Here is a 16,947-nt window from a genome sequence, read left to right as displayed (position 1 = left end):
TGCTGCATCGTCGTCCGGCCACCCTGCGTTGCAGACGTAGCGCTCCTACTCACGTCACAGCTAAGGGGTCGCAGCGGGTTTTGACTGCATAGGTAGCCTGGGACGTGGGTGGCGACTCCCTCAAACACAACTTGTGGACCCCACTTACAGCGCCGAAGGGAAAACATCTTTCAGCCTTTGTTTTAGTTAGCCTTAGCAGCCAGGGCTTATTCGTGAGTGACCGCAGACTGCTCTTCACCCGGGGGGTCGCTAGTTGGTGCCTCCGACCCGCCCCAGCCAATAGCAGCCTGCAGTCCCCAAGACAATGTCATCCAGAGAACGGAAGTTAGCGGCCATCTCGCTGCTCGCGACGGTGCAGCATCAGCCCGCCCCGCCACAGCTATAGCGCGTCCGTACAGCAGAGCTTGGTAGTAGTTATAGCGGTTCGGTTCTGCCGCCGAGGTTCATCACCAGCATGTCGTCGAGGTTGGCGTGCAATTTAAACAATCGTTATTCACTCGCCTTCAAGCTACACCGCAGACGTATTTCCTCTGGAGGAAACAAGTGGAGCGCTCTTTAATAGTTACAGCGTCAGGTTCCCTCAACCCTCTTCGGTCACTACATACAATTCATTAGCTGCACTTCTATCTGCAATGTATCGGTTATTCACAGCATGTCCGTTCCCTGTGCTGCCCTGATTTCATCACACTTGTATACAGTGCCCGCCGTGCCTTGCCTTCACTCCTATGTGCGGCGTCGTAAACCTGCGTCCCCGCATCGTTTGCTATATATCATCGTCACCCGCGAAGTAATATGATGTGACATTCGGTTAGTAACTATTACCTTCCAGCCATAGGTGCGAGAAATTTAGAAGAATTCAGAAAATACCACCCAGTACATGGCAACATTAATCTACAGGCTAGAATCATGAAAGAAGTGCTTTTGACCCCTTACCTATTACTGGACAATTTGCATATGCCGTTGCATCGTTCGTCCCTTTGGAATACATTACATGATGCGTTTGAAAAGTTTCTCTAGGTATTCAGTAACACTTTAGGTTTCGGAACGATGGTACAGTGCAACACACTGGAATAGAAGAATCTCCAAGGAAATGGATCAATCATGGATTTTCGATGTTCTCGACTCTACAATCTCCCGACATAAATCCACTGGAGCCTAATTTGGTGTGTGAGTGGAGGAGGGATGGAAAGTGGACAAAAGTTGATGCAGACGTGTTGTGTAGGTTCCAGCAACGTATGATGCAGTTAGTTGCGAAATTTGCAAATGCAAGGTAGTTGAACGCCTTTCCGAAAGTGAAATTTGTTCGTGTGTCTACGTACCGGAACTGTGAAGATAAGCTTGCACGATGGATGTCTAGAATGGAATTATAATGTGTAACGTAATGTGCAATTTAATGTCCTCTACGTATTGCGTCTTTTGTACCTCATTGGATACCGACGATGTTATTGTGTGCACTATTATTTTTAACTGTTTTTAATTATCTCATGGACAGTGTAATACAGACGTTTTATATGTAAGAAGTTTATGTTATGTCTTAATGTTTAAATAAAGACAGATAGAAAAAGATAACATACCACAATTGGAGGTTTCAACTGGATACTGTTTGATGCTTTAACTGAAAAAGAATGTTTGGAGCAAATTCAACTTGAACATCTGAGTCTCCGATTCCCATGGCATTTTCTCGTCTCACCGAGCTAATGGGAGAGCTCCACCTCAGCCCAGAATTAGTGCTACTTGGTCTTAGCCCCGCTGCATGCAGTAACAGCATTACCAGAGGCTCATTTTCTGCAAACCATTTCTGTTAACCAGCGAGTCGGACTAAGGTTAGGTAGATACACTTTTGTCTTGAACTGGGATGAGAAATCAAATGTCTACCGTGACGTGCGGCATTTTTTCTCAATCGTGTGCACTGTTGTCTACTCCTATCAAGCTAATTATTTGGTTTGCGGCCATTTCGGATTTATATTTAATTTTAGTACTGAGCAGAATAAATTTATGATTAATGTATTGTTCGCTTAATCTAACTGATAACGATTTTCTTACCTGTCTCGATTTATCTTTCTGTTTATTGGTGTAACACAATTTAGTAGCTTTCGTTTTGAATCATACTTTTTTTTGGATATCTGATGTTACCCAAGAAAAAATGAAAGAAAGTATTGATAAGACGGGATGTATGCCTCCGAGTTTTTCATTGTGTTAACAATGCAGGTTACCATATTACGCGTCGTGCATATTACTCGGTCGACTTTCACGATTCCATAACGAAATTGCTACCCTCTGCCGATCGAGGGCTACGTACTGTAGCGTGTGACATCGCGGTGTGTTACGTAACTGTGACAGAGCTCGAGATACTGCTTGTTATATTCCTTCAAGAAACTGAAAAGACGAATCGAAGAGTTCTTGCACAGATGGAGCTACCTTTCCTTGATCATGACAACGACACAGCATGTACATGCGACATATGTAACAACCCGACACCTTGTATACGAGGTAACAGATCATCGTCCATACACCCCGACTATGCCCCATCCGCCCGTCATCTTTTTCCAAAACTCGATGAAAACTTTTAGAGGGTTTCACTTTGATAGTGATGAAGCGGAGCAAGTAGAAGTAATGTTATGGCCCCTTCAACAAAGTCAAACATTCTTCAGAGAGGGTATCAAGAAACTGTTCTCTTGTTTGGATAAACATAGTGACAGGAAGAATGAGGATGTAGAGTGTTAATAAAGTTTATTTTATTTAAAAAGCTTTATAAGTTTTCACATATAAAAATTCGGAGGCATTACTTTTCGGCACGCACCTTTACTTACGCTTCAATCGGCAAGATCTAGTAAATGAGACGGTACGCGGTCACTTTTATTACTTCGATAATGCGAACACGCATCTTGGCGCGATGTTTCAAATAGCTTGCAATAAATTTATATAGAACCGTGAGATATGACACCATTTCCTCTGGATTACAAATTTTTCACTTATTTCCCAGGCCAAGTAAGGCCCAGCCGTGGCGTCAGTCGTGAGTCTTTGCTGTGGCCGCCGGTGTCCTCGTGGCAGGCAGTGTGTTGAGGTTGGAAGTGGACATTGGGAACATAGGAGGTCAGCGTGGATGACGGATGAAATGCGTTTGATGTTATTAATAACAAGCCGTAGTTTGTCAGTATTTACGTGAACCTGTAGGTAGAGAAATATCTTCTACCGTTTAATATAACAGTTGACGTCATGAAACTACACTTTTATTGCGTCGGAATACAACTGTTATAGAAACAACAGAAACATAAAAAGGATACAAATGCAATGTTTTTAATACTAATGCTTACAGTAATGTTATTTACTGCATGTCGTGAAGTAATCAGAAACTGACACACAATAGGATGTGTAGATTCGACCGGATATTTTTAAGTATAAGAGTCAAGTTCTGACACTCTTCCAGTTTCTTGGTTCCTCTGGAAACAGCAGATGTCTTCAGTCAGCAGTCCAGCTATTTATTCTCCACTCCCTCGCAGACGATTCGATCCGAGCCAACTGATTTGCAATACTCCTAGTTCCTGGGACAATCTGACAGGTATGGTTTGCATTGACTCTTTGGTTTCACCACGTAAACTGCAATTAAGAGAAATGCGCTTTAGTAAAGATAGGAGGTACAAAAATAACATAGCAGTTTAATTTTACTAGTGATAAGACAACGGTAAGTCTTCACCTTTTTTACATAGCACGAATTTCACTGTCAGCATTGTGACAAGATTATGTTACGATCGTGTATCAGAGATAATGTGGGGTCACACGTTGTGCTATGTTACAGGGTTCCTATTCTTCACTGGTACTATAGCAGACCGTTGGAAGGTTGGCGACGCGAATAAACCTGACTTATAGCTTATTTCGAAAGTTTAAGGATGTCACTAGAACCACGTTCCTCTAGGAGGGTAATGCTCCTGGCGTGCGAAGCTTTCAGTGAGCAACACATGTATCCTGTGACGAGGTAAATGACGATAACTTGAGGGTCCTCGGTTTCGTTTGCTGGGAACTGATCTGGCGATCTCTGATTTTGTGTTTAATGAATGGTCAGCACCGCCGGTCCCCAGTAACCGTAAAACTTTGTCGGACGTGAGACCATCTTAATAGTAGAACGATCCAACGTGACGGGATGAAATGCGTTTACTCTGTCCTTCGTGTACAGGTCGGGAACGGTATTCCGCCGTCCAAACGTTCGCCCAACCCATAACGAACACCCTTTTGTTGCAAAAAGAAATAGAGAAATCAGTCGTCTTGACAGTGATGACAGCTACTGACAGCAAAATTTACACTCTTGACAGTTTAATTAACAACAGTGTTATGTAAATACTAATGCTTATCTTAAAGAAAGGACTGAATGAAAGAATACCATATGAACCGCAACAGAAAGAATTCAAGAAATTATTATTTACGAAGGTTAAACCCCAGACCATAAATTGACCAAAGATAACATTTTTCCTAGAAGAGGGTTGTAGCCCCATCGAGCTGTAAGATTGCGGTGACTACAATGTAACTCGGCAATGGAGATGTTAACTTCATTTCTCTCTTGTACTCTTGCAATAGTAGTACGCATGTTAAGCGCTGCTAGGTTATTTTAAAGACGATCTGAAGTTTAAAAGTTTTACGGTTGGAATTATTAGTCAGAAGTGGGACTGAAGTAAAATCATCTTTACCGTTTAGACAGATAACGGGATAGTTGATTGCTGATTTGTGATGGGACTTAGCCTTCGTGATACTTAATAGTCACCAACATCAAAGGACACAGATAGAGACTCATCGCTGACATAAATTCAATTATTAGACTTGAATAGACAACAGATAAACGCAATCACAAAGAATTTACAATTTCGCCGTACTGTCAGAAGCTATCGTCAAAGTCAGAACTGCGGATGCTAAACGACGCAATCACCCTGTAGAAACACTGAATGAATTAGGTACCTTTCTCCATCACTCAGAATGCCAAGTTTGGAGAGCGCAAGATCACCGAAATGTTATTTGTTTTGAGAGACACCAAACGTTTCTAGTGGTGAAACCTTCAGTTTTCCCCAACTCTAGAAGATTCACATTTTATTAGAGTTAGAAGAATTATTCTCTTTGAATTGCGCCCATGTTACTCTGCACGATCCCTGTGAAGTTACGGGCTTCAGCTTTGTGTGAGATGCGAGGCCACCTTCTGTTCATTAATCGTCCGCAATATTATAGCGTCTGGGGCTGGAGCATTTCGGTCGGCTCATCGTGAGTTTTAATCATGATATTTTGCTAGGACACGATGAGCAATTTCACAGTATAAGCACAGCTCTTCTGAAAGCTTCGATAGATGGTGCGTTTTCCTTAACCACTGTTCTTGATGACTGCAATGTATCAGCCTCCATACAGCACTGGCCACGAAAAGCCAAACTAAATAATGTCGTGGTTGTATAGTAACAAACTTACTACACATTTTGCCGCTTTTTTTCTAGACATTTTCATCTAAATATTCATTATTTAACTTTCATGTACTCTTGTACTAACCAACACGCGTGCAGGCACAACTTCTAACGCAGTGGAAATCTTAACCAGTAATACGACAACCCCACATCTTCTTCTTTCGCGATATTTTGGTCTGGCCTAAGTAACGTGCTTTTACAACGTTTTTTTCAACCTTCACTGACTACTAATTAAAATGTGTGGCATGTTGCTATTTACCATATAAATGCCCGATATTTGGGAAATTTTTTGCAATGGTTATACGGTTGATGAAGAAAAGTGTACGTTGCCTATCGGTTTATAGTGTTAAGCTTAGTATAGGTGTGTGTACTTCGCTGCCAACACATTCACTGTGAAAATTAACCACACGCTACGGAAAGCGGCACTTGCAAAAACTTCCGTCGTCTGTTAAAATATCTTTTCGTAAAATGTTGAAACTATGGCCCATTGCGTACTTCATGTCGCGATACACGACATAATCCTCCTAAAAGAATTCAAGGGTGTGTAGTGAAAAACATGCAGCAGTTTTAAGGGGCAAGAAAATTACTATAAAAAAGTGGACTAAATATGCGCAGCAAATTGCTCTGAATGGTTTTGGTGGAGAATCATGAAGACTTGCAATTTCGTAATTTCGGTGAGGCAAGGGTAGCCACAGTTCCTTGATGATTTGATTTCACTCATATTTTCACTTTCGCTGTGGGACCATTCGCGAATTTTTATGCTGAACAAACTGGTTTTATCTTGTCAATTTTGAACAGAAAACAGTTCTGTTTAAAGTAACTTACCTTTTGGTAGTTGGTTGTAGCAATAATACAGCTTCACCGAATTAGCATACAAGTAGAACTTGTTGTCTGCTGCGACACAAATGGTATCATCGTCATCTTCCGTGTAGGACGACCTCCCCAGAAAACTACTCTCAGCCGTGATATTGCCGGTGCTTAGAGTCTCATTCCCGATGTTGGCGGTGGTCGTCTCTTCTGGTTGTCCGTGGACCTGCGCCACTGCTACCAGTGCTGTAAAAGTCAGTGAACATTGTTACAGATGGCTATTTCGTCTAATGGATTTTAATGCAACTCTCCCACTTAGCACTGCAACACTACTGTATGTTATATATGTGTTACTTGAACAGTCCACTCGTCCCTGAAAATAAAAAAGAACGAATCAACAGCGACATGCACGCTATGCTCATGTCGGACAAGTTCTCGTAATTAATTTCGTGTTCCAATATACAATGACAGTGGTCTTTCAAGTCTTTGTTGGATTGTTATTATCTCATAATTAAATTGACAATATTAGTTCTTTCCTCACTTATATTTGGGAAGGTTTGCCTTTTTAGTAAGGCTCTGCCACACTGAAGGCTAGCCAGATATTTGGCTGATAAAGTTAGGTTCTTCATTGGTTTTGACATCAGACAGCCCGCTCTACCCTTAGTAGTAAAGAATGAAAAGGTATTGCAGAAGCTGGAAGCCTTCCTCGTTACGATCATGTAGCTGGGGTTTCACTGAAAAGCACACATATCTCCAAGTGGACGGCTCTGTAAAGTCTTTTGCTCCTCATCAAGATAATGAACGTAACCTATTAAAATATTGTCCCTGTTCCGTCCTCTGAAAATCACGTGATAGAGAAGATAAATAGGTACCATTGGTATTTGTTTGTTTTTCTGTTACATTCAAACTAAATTTAGAGGTGAAGAAGTGACAGCCTTGTATGGAGCGTCTCATATAACTTCTTGTGATGTTCCGAAAATTGTACGATGGGAGACATCAGAGTCATTTCACTATCTACGTTTAGTCCAAGACACTAGTACATACACGGTTCCGTCACAGGAATGTGACCACCGCCTTTGTTCGACATCAACGCGAGATAACCACTCAATGACGGAAGGGCTCAGTATTAACGATCGAGGCTATGTAACGATCATCAGGGAGCCGCGGGGGACAGTGCAATAGTTGTCATAATGCGGAAACGAAGCTATTTATCTGACGTCCAAAAGGGTATGGTTATTGCTTTTCAGGCAAAGAGTGGATGCACGCCTCAGTTTGTAAACTGTTCAAGTGTCGCCCTGCCTAAAGTGAAGTGTGCATGGTAAAACTGCACTATCTAAAACTGACAGCATGACCAGTGGGGCAACATTGACCATAGATGACAGAAGTGAGAGACAGCTGCGGAGATGTGTACGGATGAACAGGCATGGTACAGTTGAGGGAAAGACGCCCCAGATGAACCACGGGGCTACCAGCAGTGTCTGCTCAACGATTATCGCGCGAAAGTCGTTGTTTTCCGCTGTCCACAGTAGGTTCCAGATTCGTACGCTCACGTCGACTGCTGATCACCGGCGACGAAGGCTTCAATTTTCACTCCAATACCTGAACCGGACCTGCTTTGAGCGGCCGTCTGAGGCGAAAGACGTTTTATGTTCGATCGGGTATAAGGCGGGTGGCTTATATGGCGTGAAACGTCTCAATTCAAACAACCTGCAATGAGTGAGGGAGCCTTATGGTCTGAGGAATGTATTCGTGTCGGTGATTCTTCATAAAGGAAGCCATAATCGATCTAAACTACTATGCGTTTGTGCTTGAGGACCGTGTCCACCCCTCCATGCAGTTGAATGTTCTTCGGTACGATGGCATCTACCAAGCTGACATGCATCCTTTCACTGTTGGATCTGTAGTTTGCTCTTAATATGAGTGGACATGTTTCCTTCTGTTCTTTGGAATGAGATCTCAATATGTTAACTTTAGGGCTCTTGTACTTCTCTTTATACTCTGTGGTCAAGAAATGTGTCTCCAGTAATTGCAGTTTTATTTTATTATGCAATTGTTTTGTTGGATACTTGTTGTCAGTTTCACTACGTAGTTTTCTGTAAAGAATATAAGAGTTTTTTCACTGCACTCGCTTTCTTCAGTAGCGTCTATTATGTGGCCAGTATTTGGCTTTCTAATTCTTACATGATTCTCCCCCAGTTTTTTTGTTGATGCCACTTATTGTTTAACATTGTTTTTTATGTGCCTGTTCGTACTTATCTTTACCTTTCTTTAATCCCTTTGTTAGTAGTTTGTTTAGTTAGTGACTTGTAGCGCATTTTTCGTTGCTCTTCATTATTGCAGTACATCTTACGTTTGTAAGTCCCTCTTATAGTTTTTACAGATACATTTGAAATGTAACGCATGAGAAAATTTTTAGCCAGCACACCGAACATTTCATAGAGGCTACGAAGAACGTGACATTTTACGTTACAGTTCAATGTGCACAAACAAACGTTGTGAATTGACTCAATCTCTGTGTTTTGAAGGCGGTGTGAAATGCGTTAGAAGATATTCCAAAAATATTATCCTTGAATAGCTGAAATTATGTTCTATTATTTACATTTTCTGGTTTTTTAATTGCAGTGAGGACGAAACAGACGACCGCATGGGAAAAATCGTTGAATTACACACACGCAGACAAATGATCGAAAACTTTTGTTGCTTCCAACAACACTAAGGTGAAATAAAATTGCGAAAACTATTGTCAGCAAAACGTAACTGGTTCAGTAACATTTTTGTTTTATAACTAAAGCTGGCGTCCTCTTTTCACCATTCCCACAAGAGGTGTTGCGTGCACATTCCAGCTTAGCGTCATGGTTCTTTACTTCTCAAGTGTAAAAGGATTCCAAAACCAGTCACTAACTCTCAAAATACATATAGCTATTAAATAGTAGGTCGAAGTACTGATTTCGCTTTCCCGAATCTGATTCACCACAGAATTAGGTTTCGTTGAATTGTCTCAAAAGACCCAGCTAGTCGACATTGACGTAACTGATCGAACCAGTAGAAACTAATACCGCTCAGTAGTGGAAATGTATCTGGATCTAAGAAGATGTCTTTAAGGTCCTATACACAACTTTCTCCAGTTCCAGCAGAAGTTAACCGTAAGTCGAAAGAGCGACAAAGCATTCCGAGCGTCTCGAAAAAAGCATGATTGGATGCCAAACTCGTTGTAGTTGCAGATTAGATGAACCCCTATTATACGCACGGTTGATGACCATTTTGGAGGACGGAAGTCTCCTCCATATAAAACCAAACTGATTCAGCAAACAGAAGTCTTGTGATACTCATCAACTAGGAATCACATTATGGGCAATGTCGCCCACTTCGAAGCCTCGTTCCTTGAAATATTCCGAACAATATTCGATACAGTTCCGAAATGTCATTTAGTGAACATCGTATGAGAATACCGGATATCGGACCTGATTTATGATTTTATTCGGTAACTCACTGCAGAAATAGTTCAACAAAACACTCTTAATGGGACAAAAGTGATAGTCGGAAAGATATTTTCAAAGGTACGACAGCGACCTATGATATGGCTATAACTGTTCACACCTTACACAGTATAAGAGAAGTATCCCATAGTTTGGGAGGTGGTAGTTTGGACGAAAACATAAACAAAATGTCCCGAAGATATGAGGTCTAAGATACATACTTTCAGACCACGTGTACTTGGTGATACTGTAAGCCGTCTTCACAGTTCATTTCAAGTGCAGCATATACGTTAATTCTAACAAAACAGGTATGTATTTTGAACAGCTTGTGAAAAACATTTACGTTGTCGTTTTTTCTCTGAAACTGCCAGAACACTGATGCCTGCTGTTTCACAAAGAAAATACCAAACTCCATTTTGAACACCTCCTTTACTGATGGCTCACAAGTGCAGGTCTTAAGTAATAGCTTGTAAAACGACGACACCGTGCAGCACGTATTTTCCAGCTACTTGGTTTCATAAATTTAAAACCATTTTTACAACTGTATGTACTTGTGAAATTAATCATAAATGATATTTTATGAGACTGTAATATATGATGAAAGAATAAATAACAAATAATTATGTCAAGTAGTTATAGTAAATAGTCTGGAAATGACAGGGATGTTATATTTGTATGACACGGGTCATACATTTCATGTAACAATAATATCGTTGGCGTAAGAACGGACGGAGGGATGAGTTGTGACCAATCTGCGTTTTGGTACAGACATGTGTCTTGGGGCAGATATTACAAATTGTGCTGGAATTGGTGTTATAATAAGGGGGAAGCTAAGATATATGTGAGGGAGCACGTGTATGTGCGTAGTACATGACCGCAAGAAGGTTTTTAGAGTTAATGAGAAAAGCAGTGTGGCCCAAGTTTACTCACTTTCATCGCTAATCAAACGAGCCTACTGTCTATACTGAATTTCATAAATAACATTACATCGTACTGCAAGCAACTCATCGCAAAGTAAGATACATCCAGTAGCTTTATAGTTGTGTTATACGCATGCTAGTATAATAGTAGCTTTCTTGGTTCAAAAAATAGCTCTGAGCACTATGGGACTCAACATCTGAGGTCATCAGTCCCCTAGAACTTAGAACTGCTAATTCTAACTAACCTAAGGACATCACGCACATCCATGCCCGAGAAAGGATTCGAACCTGCGACCGTAGCGGTCGCGCGGTTCCAGACTGAAGTGCCTAGAACCACTCGACCAGCACGTCCGGCAGCTTTCTTGGGACATTAGATTGGTCCGGTCAAACCACCAACGTAGTCCTGTCCTCTCATCATAACTTCCGAGAAAGTCTTAAGGGAAAAATATAGATAAAAATGATCCGTTAAATTGAGAACTAATTTTCAATCAAGTAGTCATTGTAATAGAAAGCTGTAGTAACTATGGTTCTTCATATGGTGCAGCACTGCTATGCTAACACAGAAAATCAGTTGAACCGAAAAGTTATATAAGTGCAATACTTGTTTGAGTGACAAAACTATACTGGCTATCTTGAAGCCAAGGTAATTTTATGATTTTATTTTGTTCTGTAAATAACATATCTCTACATAACATTAGTACAGGCAGTAGGTTGTTGCCTTGAAGGAAGGTTTCTACGGCACTATTCGAATAGTATCTGATAAGGATAAGGAATTAATTACTTCCGGTCACGACTAAAGATATTTTCAAAGACACAGCTTTATCGTTATTTGCGTGACGCAATATAGTATCTACGAAGTGTTGCTAGTCGCAATTAAAATTTTTATTAGAACTATTTCATCACAGATTAACGTCTTTAGTGTTCATTTTACGCGTGTTTTTTACATCGAAGCTCGCGCAAGCGCATTTTGTTTATTTACCGCATTACCTTTGTTAAAGTATTTGCGTGAATTCAGTGTAATTAGCTATTTACCAAAGGCAGCTTTCAATCGTTTTGGAGATGGAAAACATTTTATTCTGATTTCTAAGTTTATTCATACAACTTTGTGATACCTAATCACGGTTTCCTACAGTAAGGCTGCCACTCGTTGCCTTTTTTTTTTTTTTTTTTTTTTACATTTATAAAGTTTTGTACACAGCAAATACTCGTGCAATAACGAATGGGTTGGATCTGTCTAAATAGTATCGGTAAGAATCGACTTCCTTATTATAAGCTTTGTTTATATTTATAGTGCAACAGTTTTATGCACAGGAGAGTATATGTATCATGTTACGATACAACAAGAATATAATGTCGTCCAAGTGTTTTAACGGTTGCTTACTGCACTCTGCTGATGATTCGATATAACAAATAGTTTACAGTGGACGAGATAAGGTTCACAATAGCTATGAATACCAAGTGCTCATTCGAAATAAGATATGCATTTTAAAGTCTTCTGGATTGTATTTCATTTTTTTTTTCGGCCAATCGACTAACTTTCTATACATGGAAATAGCTTTTCGCATGGATTAATACATGAGAAATTATGTAAAATAGAGGTAAGAAAAAAATGTTTATCGTGAATGACAGATAATAAATTCTGCCAATACTTACCAGCAACAAGCAACAAAGCAGCCTTCATTGTACTCGACAAAACTACTACTGCTCTCTGCGTTATATTTTCATTTATATACGTTTAAATACCCGATGGCATCATCGAATGTTATCGTAAAGTTCCCGCCTGATTTTCCGTTCCGTGAACTCTGGTTGCAGCAACTAGCAGCAGATTGACTTTCCTTGTACTTGAAAAGATCTGTTATCGTTCGCTATGTCAAACGTATTATCAGCATTACAACTACAGAACTCAATAAAATTGGTTACCATACTTTAGGCACAGGCTGGAAAAGAATATTTTTTTTCTCTCAATAAAGCCCATCTTTTAATGTCGTACGGCTCGAATGGTGATGAAAGGAGGTGAACAGATGTCAGTGACGTTTATATCATTCACAGTCCGGTATAAAGAGCTTTCCATTTTGAAGAGGAAACTCTTGTGCATAGAGGAACCTTAGTACCTAGATACCACAGTCTAGTTACCAATCTTAGAATCATACGAGGGAGTGTTCTCTAGAGACTACGTAAGCAGTTTCCACCATCTTCTGAATTTTTTTATTATTCTTAGACGTAATGTTGTGTTTTTTGCAGCATTTGTAATTTTTTCTAGCTCTACACCTCTACGTCCTGTATAATACATTAAATCTATTTGAAATATGTGGTTAATTCTTTAGCTACAGACTGTTATACATCTAACTACCCGTGGATTAAATCTGGGAGCGCCATATCGTATGGGCACGTAAAATTCCTCTCCTTAAAAAATCTTTTTGCGTGTAAAGAGCAACAAACCGACGCCTTCTGTAGACACTAGCAGTCACATGAAAGGCTAGACGAGCATTGTTTGTTAGGATTGAGTCTAGCAACACAATTCAAAACGGAAATACCGTATATCTGTTATAACTCCAGAGAAACGGCACTTAACGACTCTTAGGATATACATCCTATATAAAGTACTGACGCTTTTGTGATACTGCGTTGGTCGTGCGCCATAGTAAGTAATAATTTAACACAAGACAATGTTGTGACTTGGAAAATGGGAAAAAGCTTCAATTCAGCAGAGTAAACTTTGTAATGCAGAAAAAGACTGGAGCACATAAAAAGTGGATAAGAAATAAGGAAATATTTTGAAGATCAAATACCCAGCTGGCTAGAAGCGAAAATTTGTACATTGTTTCGAATTACAATCTTGTCCCCCACTCTTCTCTTAGACTGAAAGTCACACAGGGAACGACTTAGAGAGATAGAGTCGATGCTTGACACATCACTAACAGCTCCACACACGGAACACACACGTACTTAACATGATAAGTGTTTAATTGTTTTAGGTTTTAGTGTAAATGGCATATCAGTTATGTATGTAGTACATTGTGCCACGTGGAAGTTAATTATGTCACATTCTCCTTAGAAAAATGAAGTGAAATATTTTTCCTTTTCAATCCTTTAAACTCGCATTTTGCAAAAACAGACAAAATGTCTGGTGGGATACTGCAATCAATGGTTATACAATGTTACTTATAATCCGTCACGATTGCAAAAATGTTTATTCACGTAGCTGGTTTCTGTCCGTCTAGAACCATCTTCAGATATGCAAATTTCAGTTACAGGAGTAACCCGTCCTCACACGGCGACATTCACATGCTGCGTCCGGCTGAAAATTCCGGAATGATCTCGAGGGCCCTGGACAGTCTGTCGCACCACACTGGCTCTTCTCTTCTGGAACTGCCTCGTTCTCTGTGACAAATGAGTGGACAGATGTGTCAACAAAGATGAATTCTCTGAAAACTTCTGTAGAGGTCTTATTATTTACTGTTGGTACTGAAAATGACAGACACTCCCTTTCCTACAGAGCACACGTACTTCTATTCCTGCAGCCCCTGCAGAACATGAACAGGAAGTCACGAATGTAGACTTCCTTTGATTACATCCCTATTAACAGTATAGTATCAGTTTTGTTGATGAGCTTTTAACTGCTTCATCTTCGCCTTGTTTACAAACAAAGTGACGGGCTACTTTTGTACTTTTTACAAACGAGGGACAGCTTTGACAACGAACTTTCGGAACCGCATGAAACCATGTATAAAGTAACACCCGATCATAGAAAAACCCGTGGTCTGTATAATTTCCATGCAAAACATTGCATTCTACCACAAGCAGCATTTTAATAGAGAGCAATTAAGTAACAAGATGTAATTGAAAGGTAAATAGGGAACTTTAAGAATATTAACATGTAATTCAATGACGTCAGTGTAACATGCACTTTCAGTCAACAGTGCAAAAAAAAACTCTGCCTAAAGTAATCATATAGCTCAAAACACACATATCCTACACACCTGATAGTGCTTATACGAATTCTTATTCTGCAGATGTGGAAGTGGTTAAAACAATCCAGACGAGAACGTAGTCAACACCTCATTAGATCCACGTTTCTATATCCACAATCACTTCCATATTTTATCAGTCCAACAAGCAACGGGACATTAATTACATTTTCAAATGATATTGTGAGTATGTCAGTGTCATTACAGGCCTTCCACCAAGTATAGTGCAAAATATGCATATACTCAGTTGCCAAAACTTGATTGTACATCACAGAGTGAAGTGTATAATGGCAAACTTACGTGAATCTTCGCAACTAACCGCATCATACGTTGCTGGAACCTACACAACACGTCTGCTTCAACTTTTGTCCAGTTTCCCTCCCCCCTACACTCACACACCAAATTAGGCTGCAGTGGATTAATGTCGGGAGATTGTAGAGTCGAGAACATCGAAAATCCATGATAGATCCATTTCCTTGGAGATTCTTCTATTCCAATGTGTTGCACTGTACCATCGTTCCGAAACATAAAGTGTTACGGAATACGAAGAGAAACTTTTGAAACGCATCATGTAATGTATTCCAAAGGAACGAACGATGTAAGGGCATATGCAAATTGTCCAGTAATAGGTAAGGGGTCGAAAGCACTTCTTTAATGATTCTAGCCAGTAGATTTATGTTGCTGCGCCACGAACACAAGCCATGTACTGGGTGGTATTTTCAGAATTCTTCTAAATTTCTCGCACCTATGGCTGCCGAATGTCACATCATATTACTTCGCGGGTGACGTTGATATATAGCAAACGATTCGAGGACGCAGGTTTACGACGCCGCACAGAGGAGTGAATGCAGGGCACGGCGGGCACGGTATACAAGTGTGATGAAATCAGGGCAGCACAGGGAACTGACATGCTGTGAATAACCGATACATTGCAGATAGAAGTGCAGCTAATGAACTGTATGTAGTGACCGAAGAGGGTTGAGGGATCCTGACGTTATAACTATTAAAGAGCGCTCTACTTGTTTCCCCCAGAGGAAATACGTCAGGGGCGTAGCATGAAGGTGAGTGAATAACGATTGATTAAATTGCACGACCCCCCGGGTGAAGAGCAGTCTGCGGTTATTCACGAATATGCCCTAGCTGCTGAGGCTAACTACAACATTAGTTCAAATGGCTCTGAGCACTATGGGACTCAACTGCTGAGGTCATTAGTCCCCTAGAACTTAGAACTAGTTAAACCTAACTAACCTAAGGACATCACAAACAACCATGCCCGAGGCAGGATTCGAACCTGCGACCGTAGCGGTCTCGCGGTTCCAGACTGCAGCGCCTTTAACCGCACGGCCACTTCGGCCGGCCTACAACATTAGTCTGCTACATCACGTAACTAATTAGAAGGCACTGAACAGAACTTCGGAGAAAAGAAAATTGTGACCTGAACCTGACTAGATAAAGGGATCTGTTAAAACGACACCTTCTGGGACATAAAGAAAATTGGATAACTCCTTCAAAGAGTGACTTAAACAACAACAACTCCCACCGAGCAACACACTTGTTTTGTAGCCGTTTGCGATTTCAGTAATTGTTATTACATAGTCTTGTTGGCTAACGTTCTTAATCAATATACAGGGTGGCAAATAAATGCCAGCATGCGAATCTTTAACCAGATTCCAATCAAAAATTTATCTCTCTAAATAAGACTGAGTGCGTTTAGAAAACACATAACTGGTGAAAACGAGGAGATATAAACAATGTCACATCGTGTAGGGCATTGGAATGTAAAGAGGACTGTGTCATCCCACATAACCGTGCCGGGTGTAGCAGGTCACTGAGTGGTCCGATGAAACATCAAACCTAAGACGCCCATAGAGCCGTTGTTCAAATCTTCGTCAGGTTTCTTTTACATTTTTTTGATTCCCGTTCCCTAGTTCTCGTAGTTTATAAGTTGCGCATCATTTCAACACAGGACAATGACCTATAAAATGATAGTGGCCTATGGCATGATAGTGGGAACCATTAACCGGGGTGTATGTGTCTACTGACTGCAGAGTGGACAACCATGGCTATTCCTGTCAACTTTGTGTAGGACAGCTTCCCGATGAAACGCACAAAAGATAAATATCTTAATATGTTTTTGATGCTGAGTGTTTCCGATCAAAAGGCTAGTGTTGCACGAGCATATGCTAAATAGTACCACAGAAGACGCCATCTTGATGAGAATGGTTTTCGTCACCTGAAACACAGCCTTCTGGGAAACGGGTAACCTTCGTATACAAGCAACGCACAGAAGGCGCCCAAGGACAAAACCTATTCCACAAACAGATAACGCAGTTCTTGAAATCAT

The 16,947-nt window shown here is 40.6% G+C and overlaps 1 protein-coding gene across 1 annotated transcript; it reads right to left on the bottom strand.

Annotated features, from left to right (window-relative positions):
* Window positions 1-3,208: 3,208 nt before the first annotated feature.
* On the bottom strand, window positions 3,209-12,414 carry LOC126236553 (uncharacterized). The gene is made up of 3 exons (XM_049945966.1): window positions 12,289-12,414; window positions 6,258-6,485; window positions 3,209-3,597 (listed from the first exon to the last, which is right to left on the bottom strand). The coding sequence occupies exons 1-3, from the start codon at window positions 12,314-12,316 to the stop codon at window positions 3,536-3,538; spliced, it is 318 nt and encodes a 105-aa protein (XP_049801923.1). The 5' UTR covers window positions 12,317-12,414; the 3' UTR covers window positions 3,209-3,535.
* Between the last annotated feature and the right edge of the window lie 4,533 nt (window positions 12,415-16,947).

The sequence above is a fragment of the Schistocerca nitens genome, chromosome 2 (assembly GCF_023898315.1).
Source record: "Schistocerca nitens isolate TAMUIC-IGC-003100 chromosome 2, iqSchNite1.1, whole genome shotgun sequence".
In the NCBI taxonomy this organism is placed as follows: Eukaryota; Metazoa; Arthropoda; class Insecta; order Orthoptera; family Acrididae; genus Schistocerca; species Schistocerca nitens.
The sequence above is the reverse complement of the archived record's forward strand: the minus strand, read 5'-3'. Positions and strand labels throughout refer to the sequence as shown.

Excerpts from the sequence above, each read along its gene's own strand:
- LOC126236553 (XM_049945966.1), bottom strand. The coding sequence starts at position 12,316 with ATGAAGGCTGCTTTGTTGCTTGTTGCTG. Across the intron at positions 6,486-12,288 it reads TGCTTTGTTGCTTGTTGCTG|CACTGGTAGCAGTGGCGCAG; the intron begins GTAAGTATTGGC and ends TGACTTTTACAG. Across the intron at positions 3,598-6,257 it reads CTACAACCAACTACCAAAAG|TTTACGTGGTGAAACCAAAG; the intron begins GTAAGTTACTTT and ends TCTTAATTGCAG.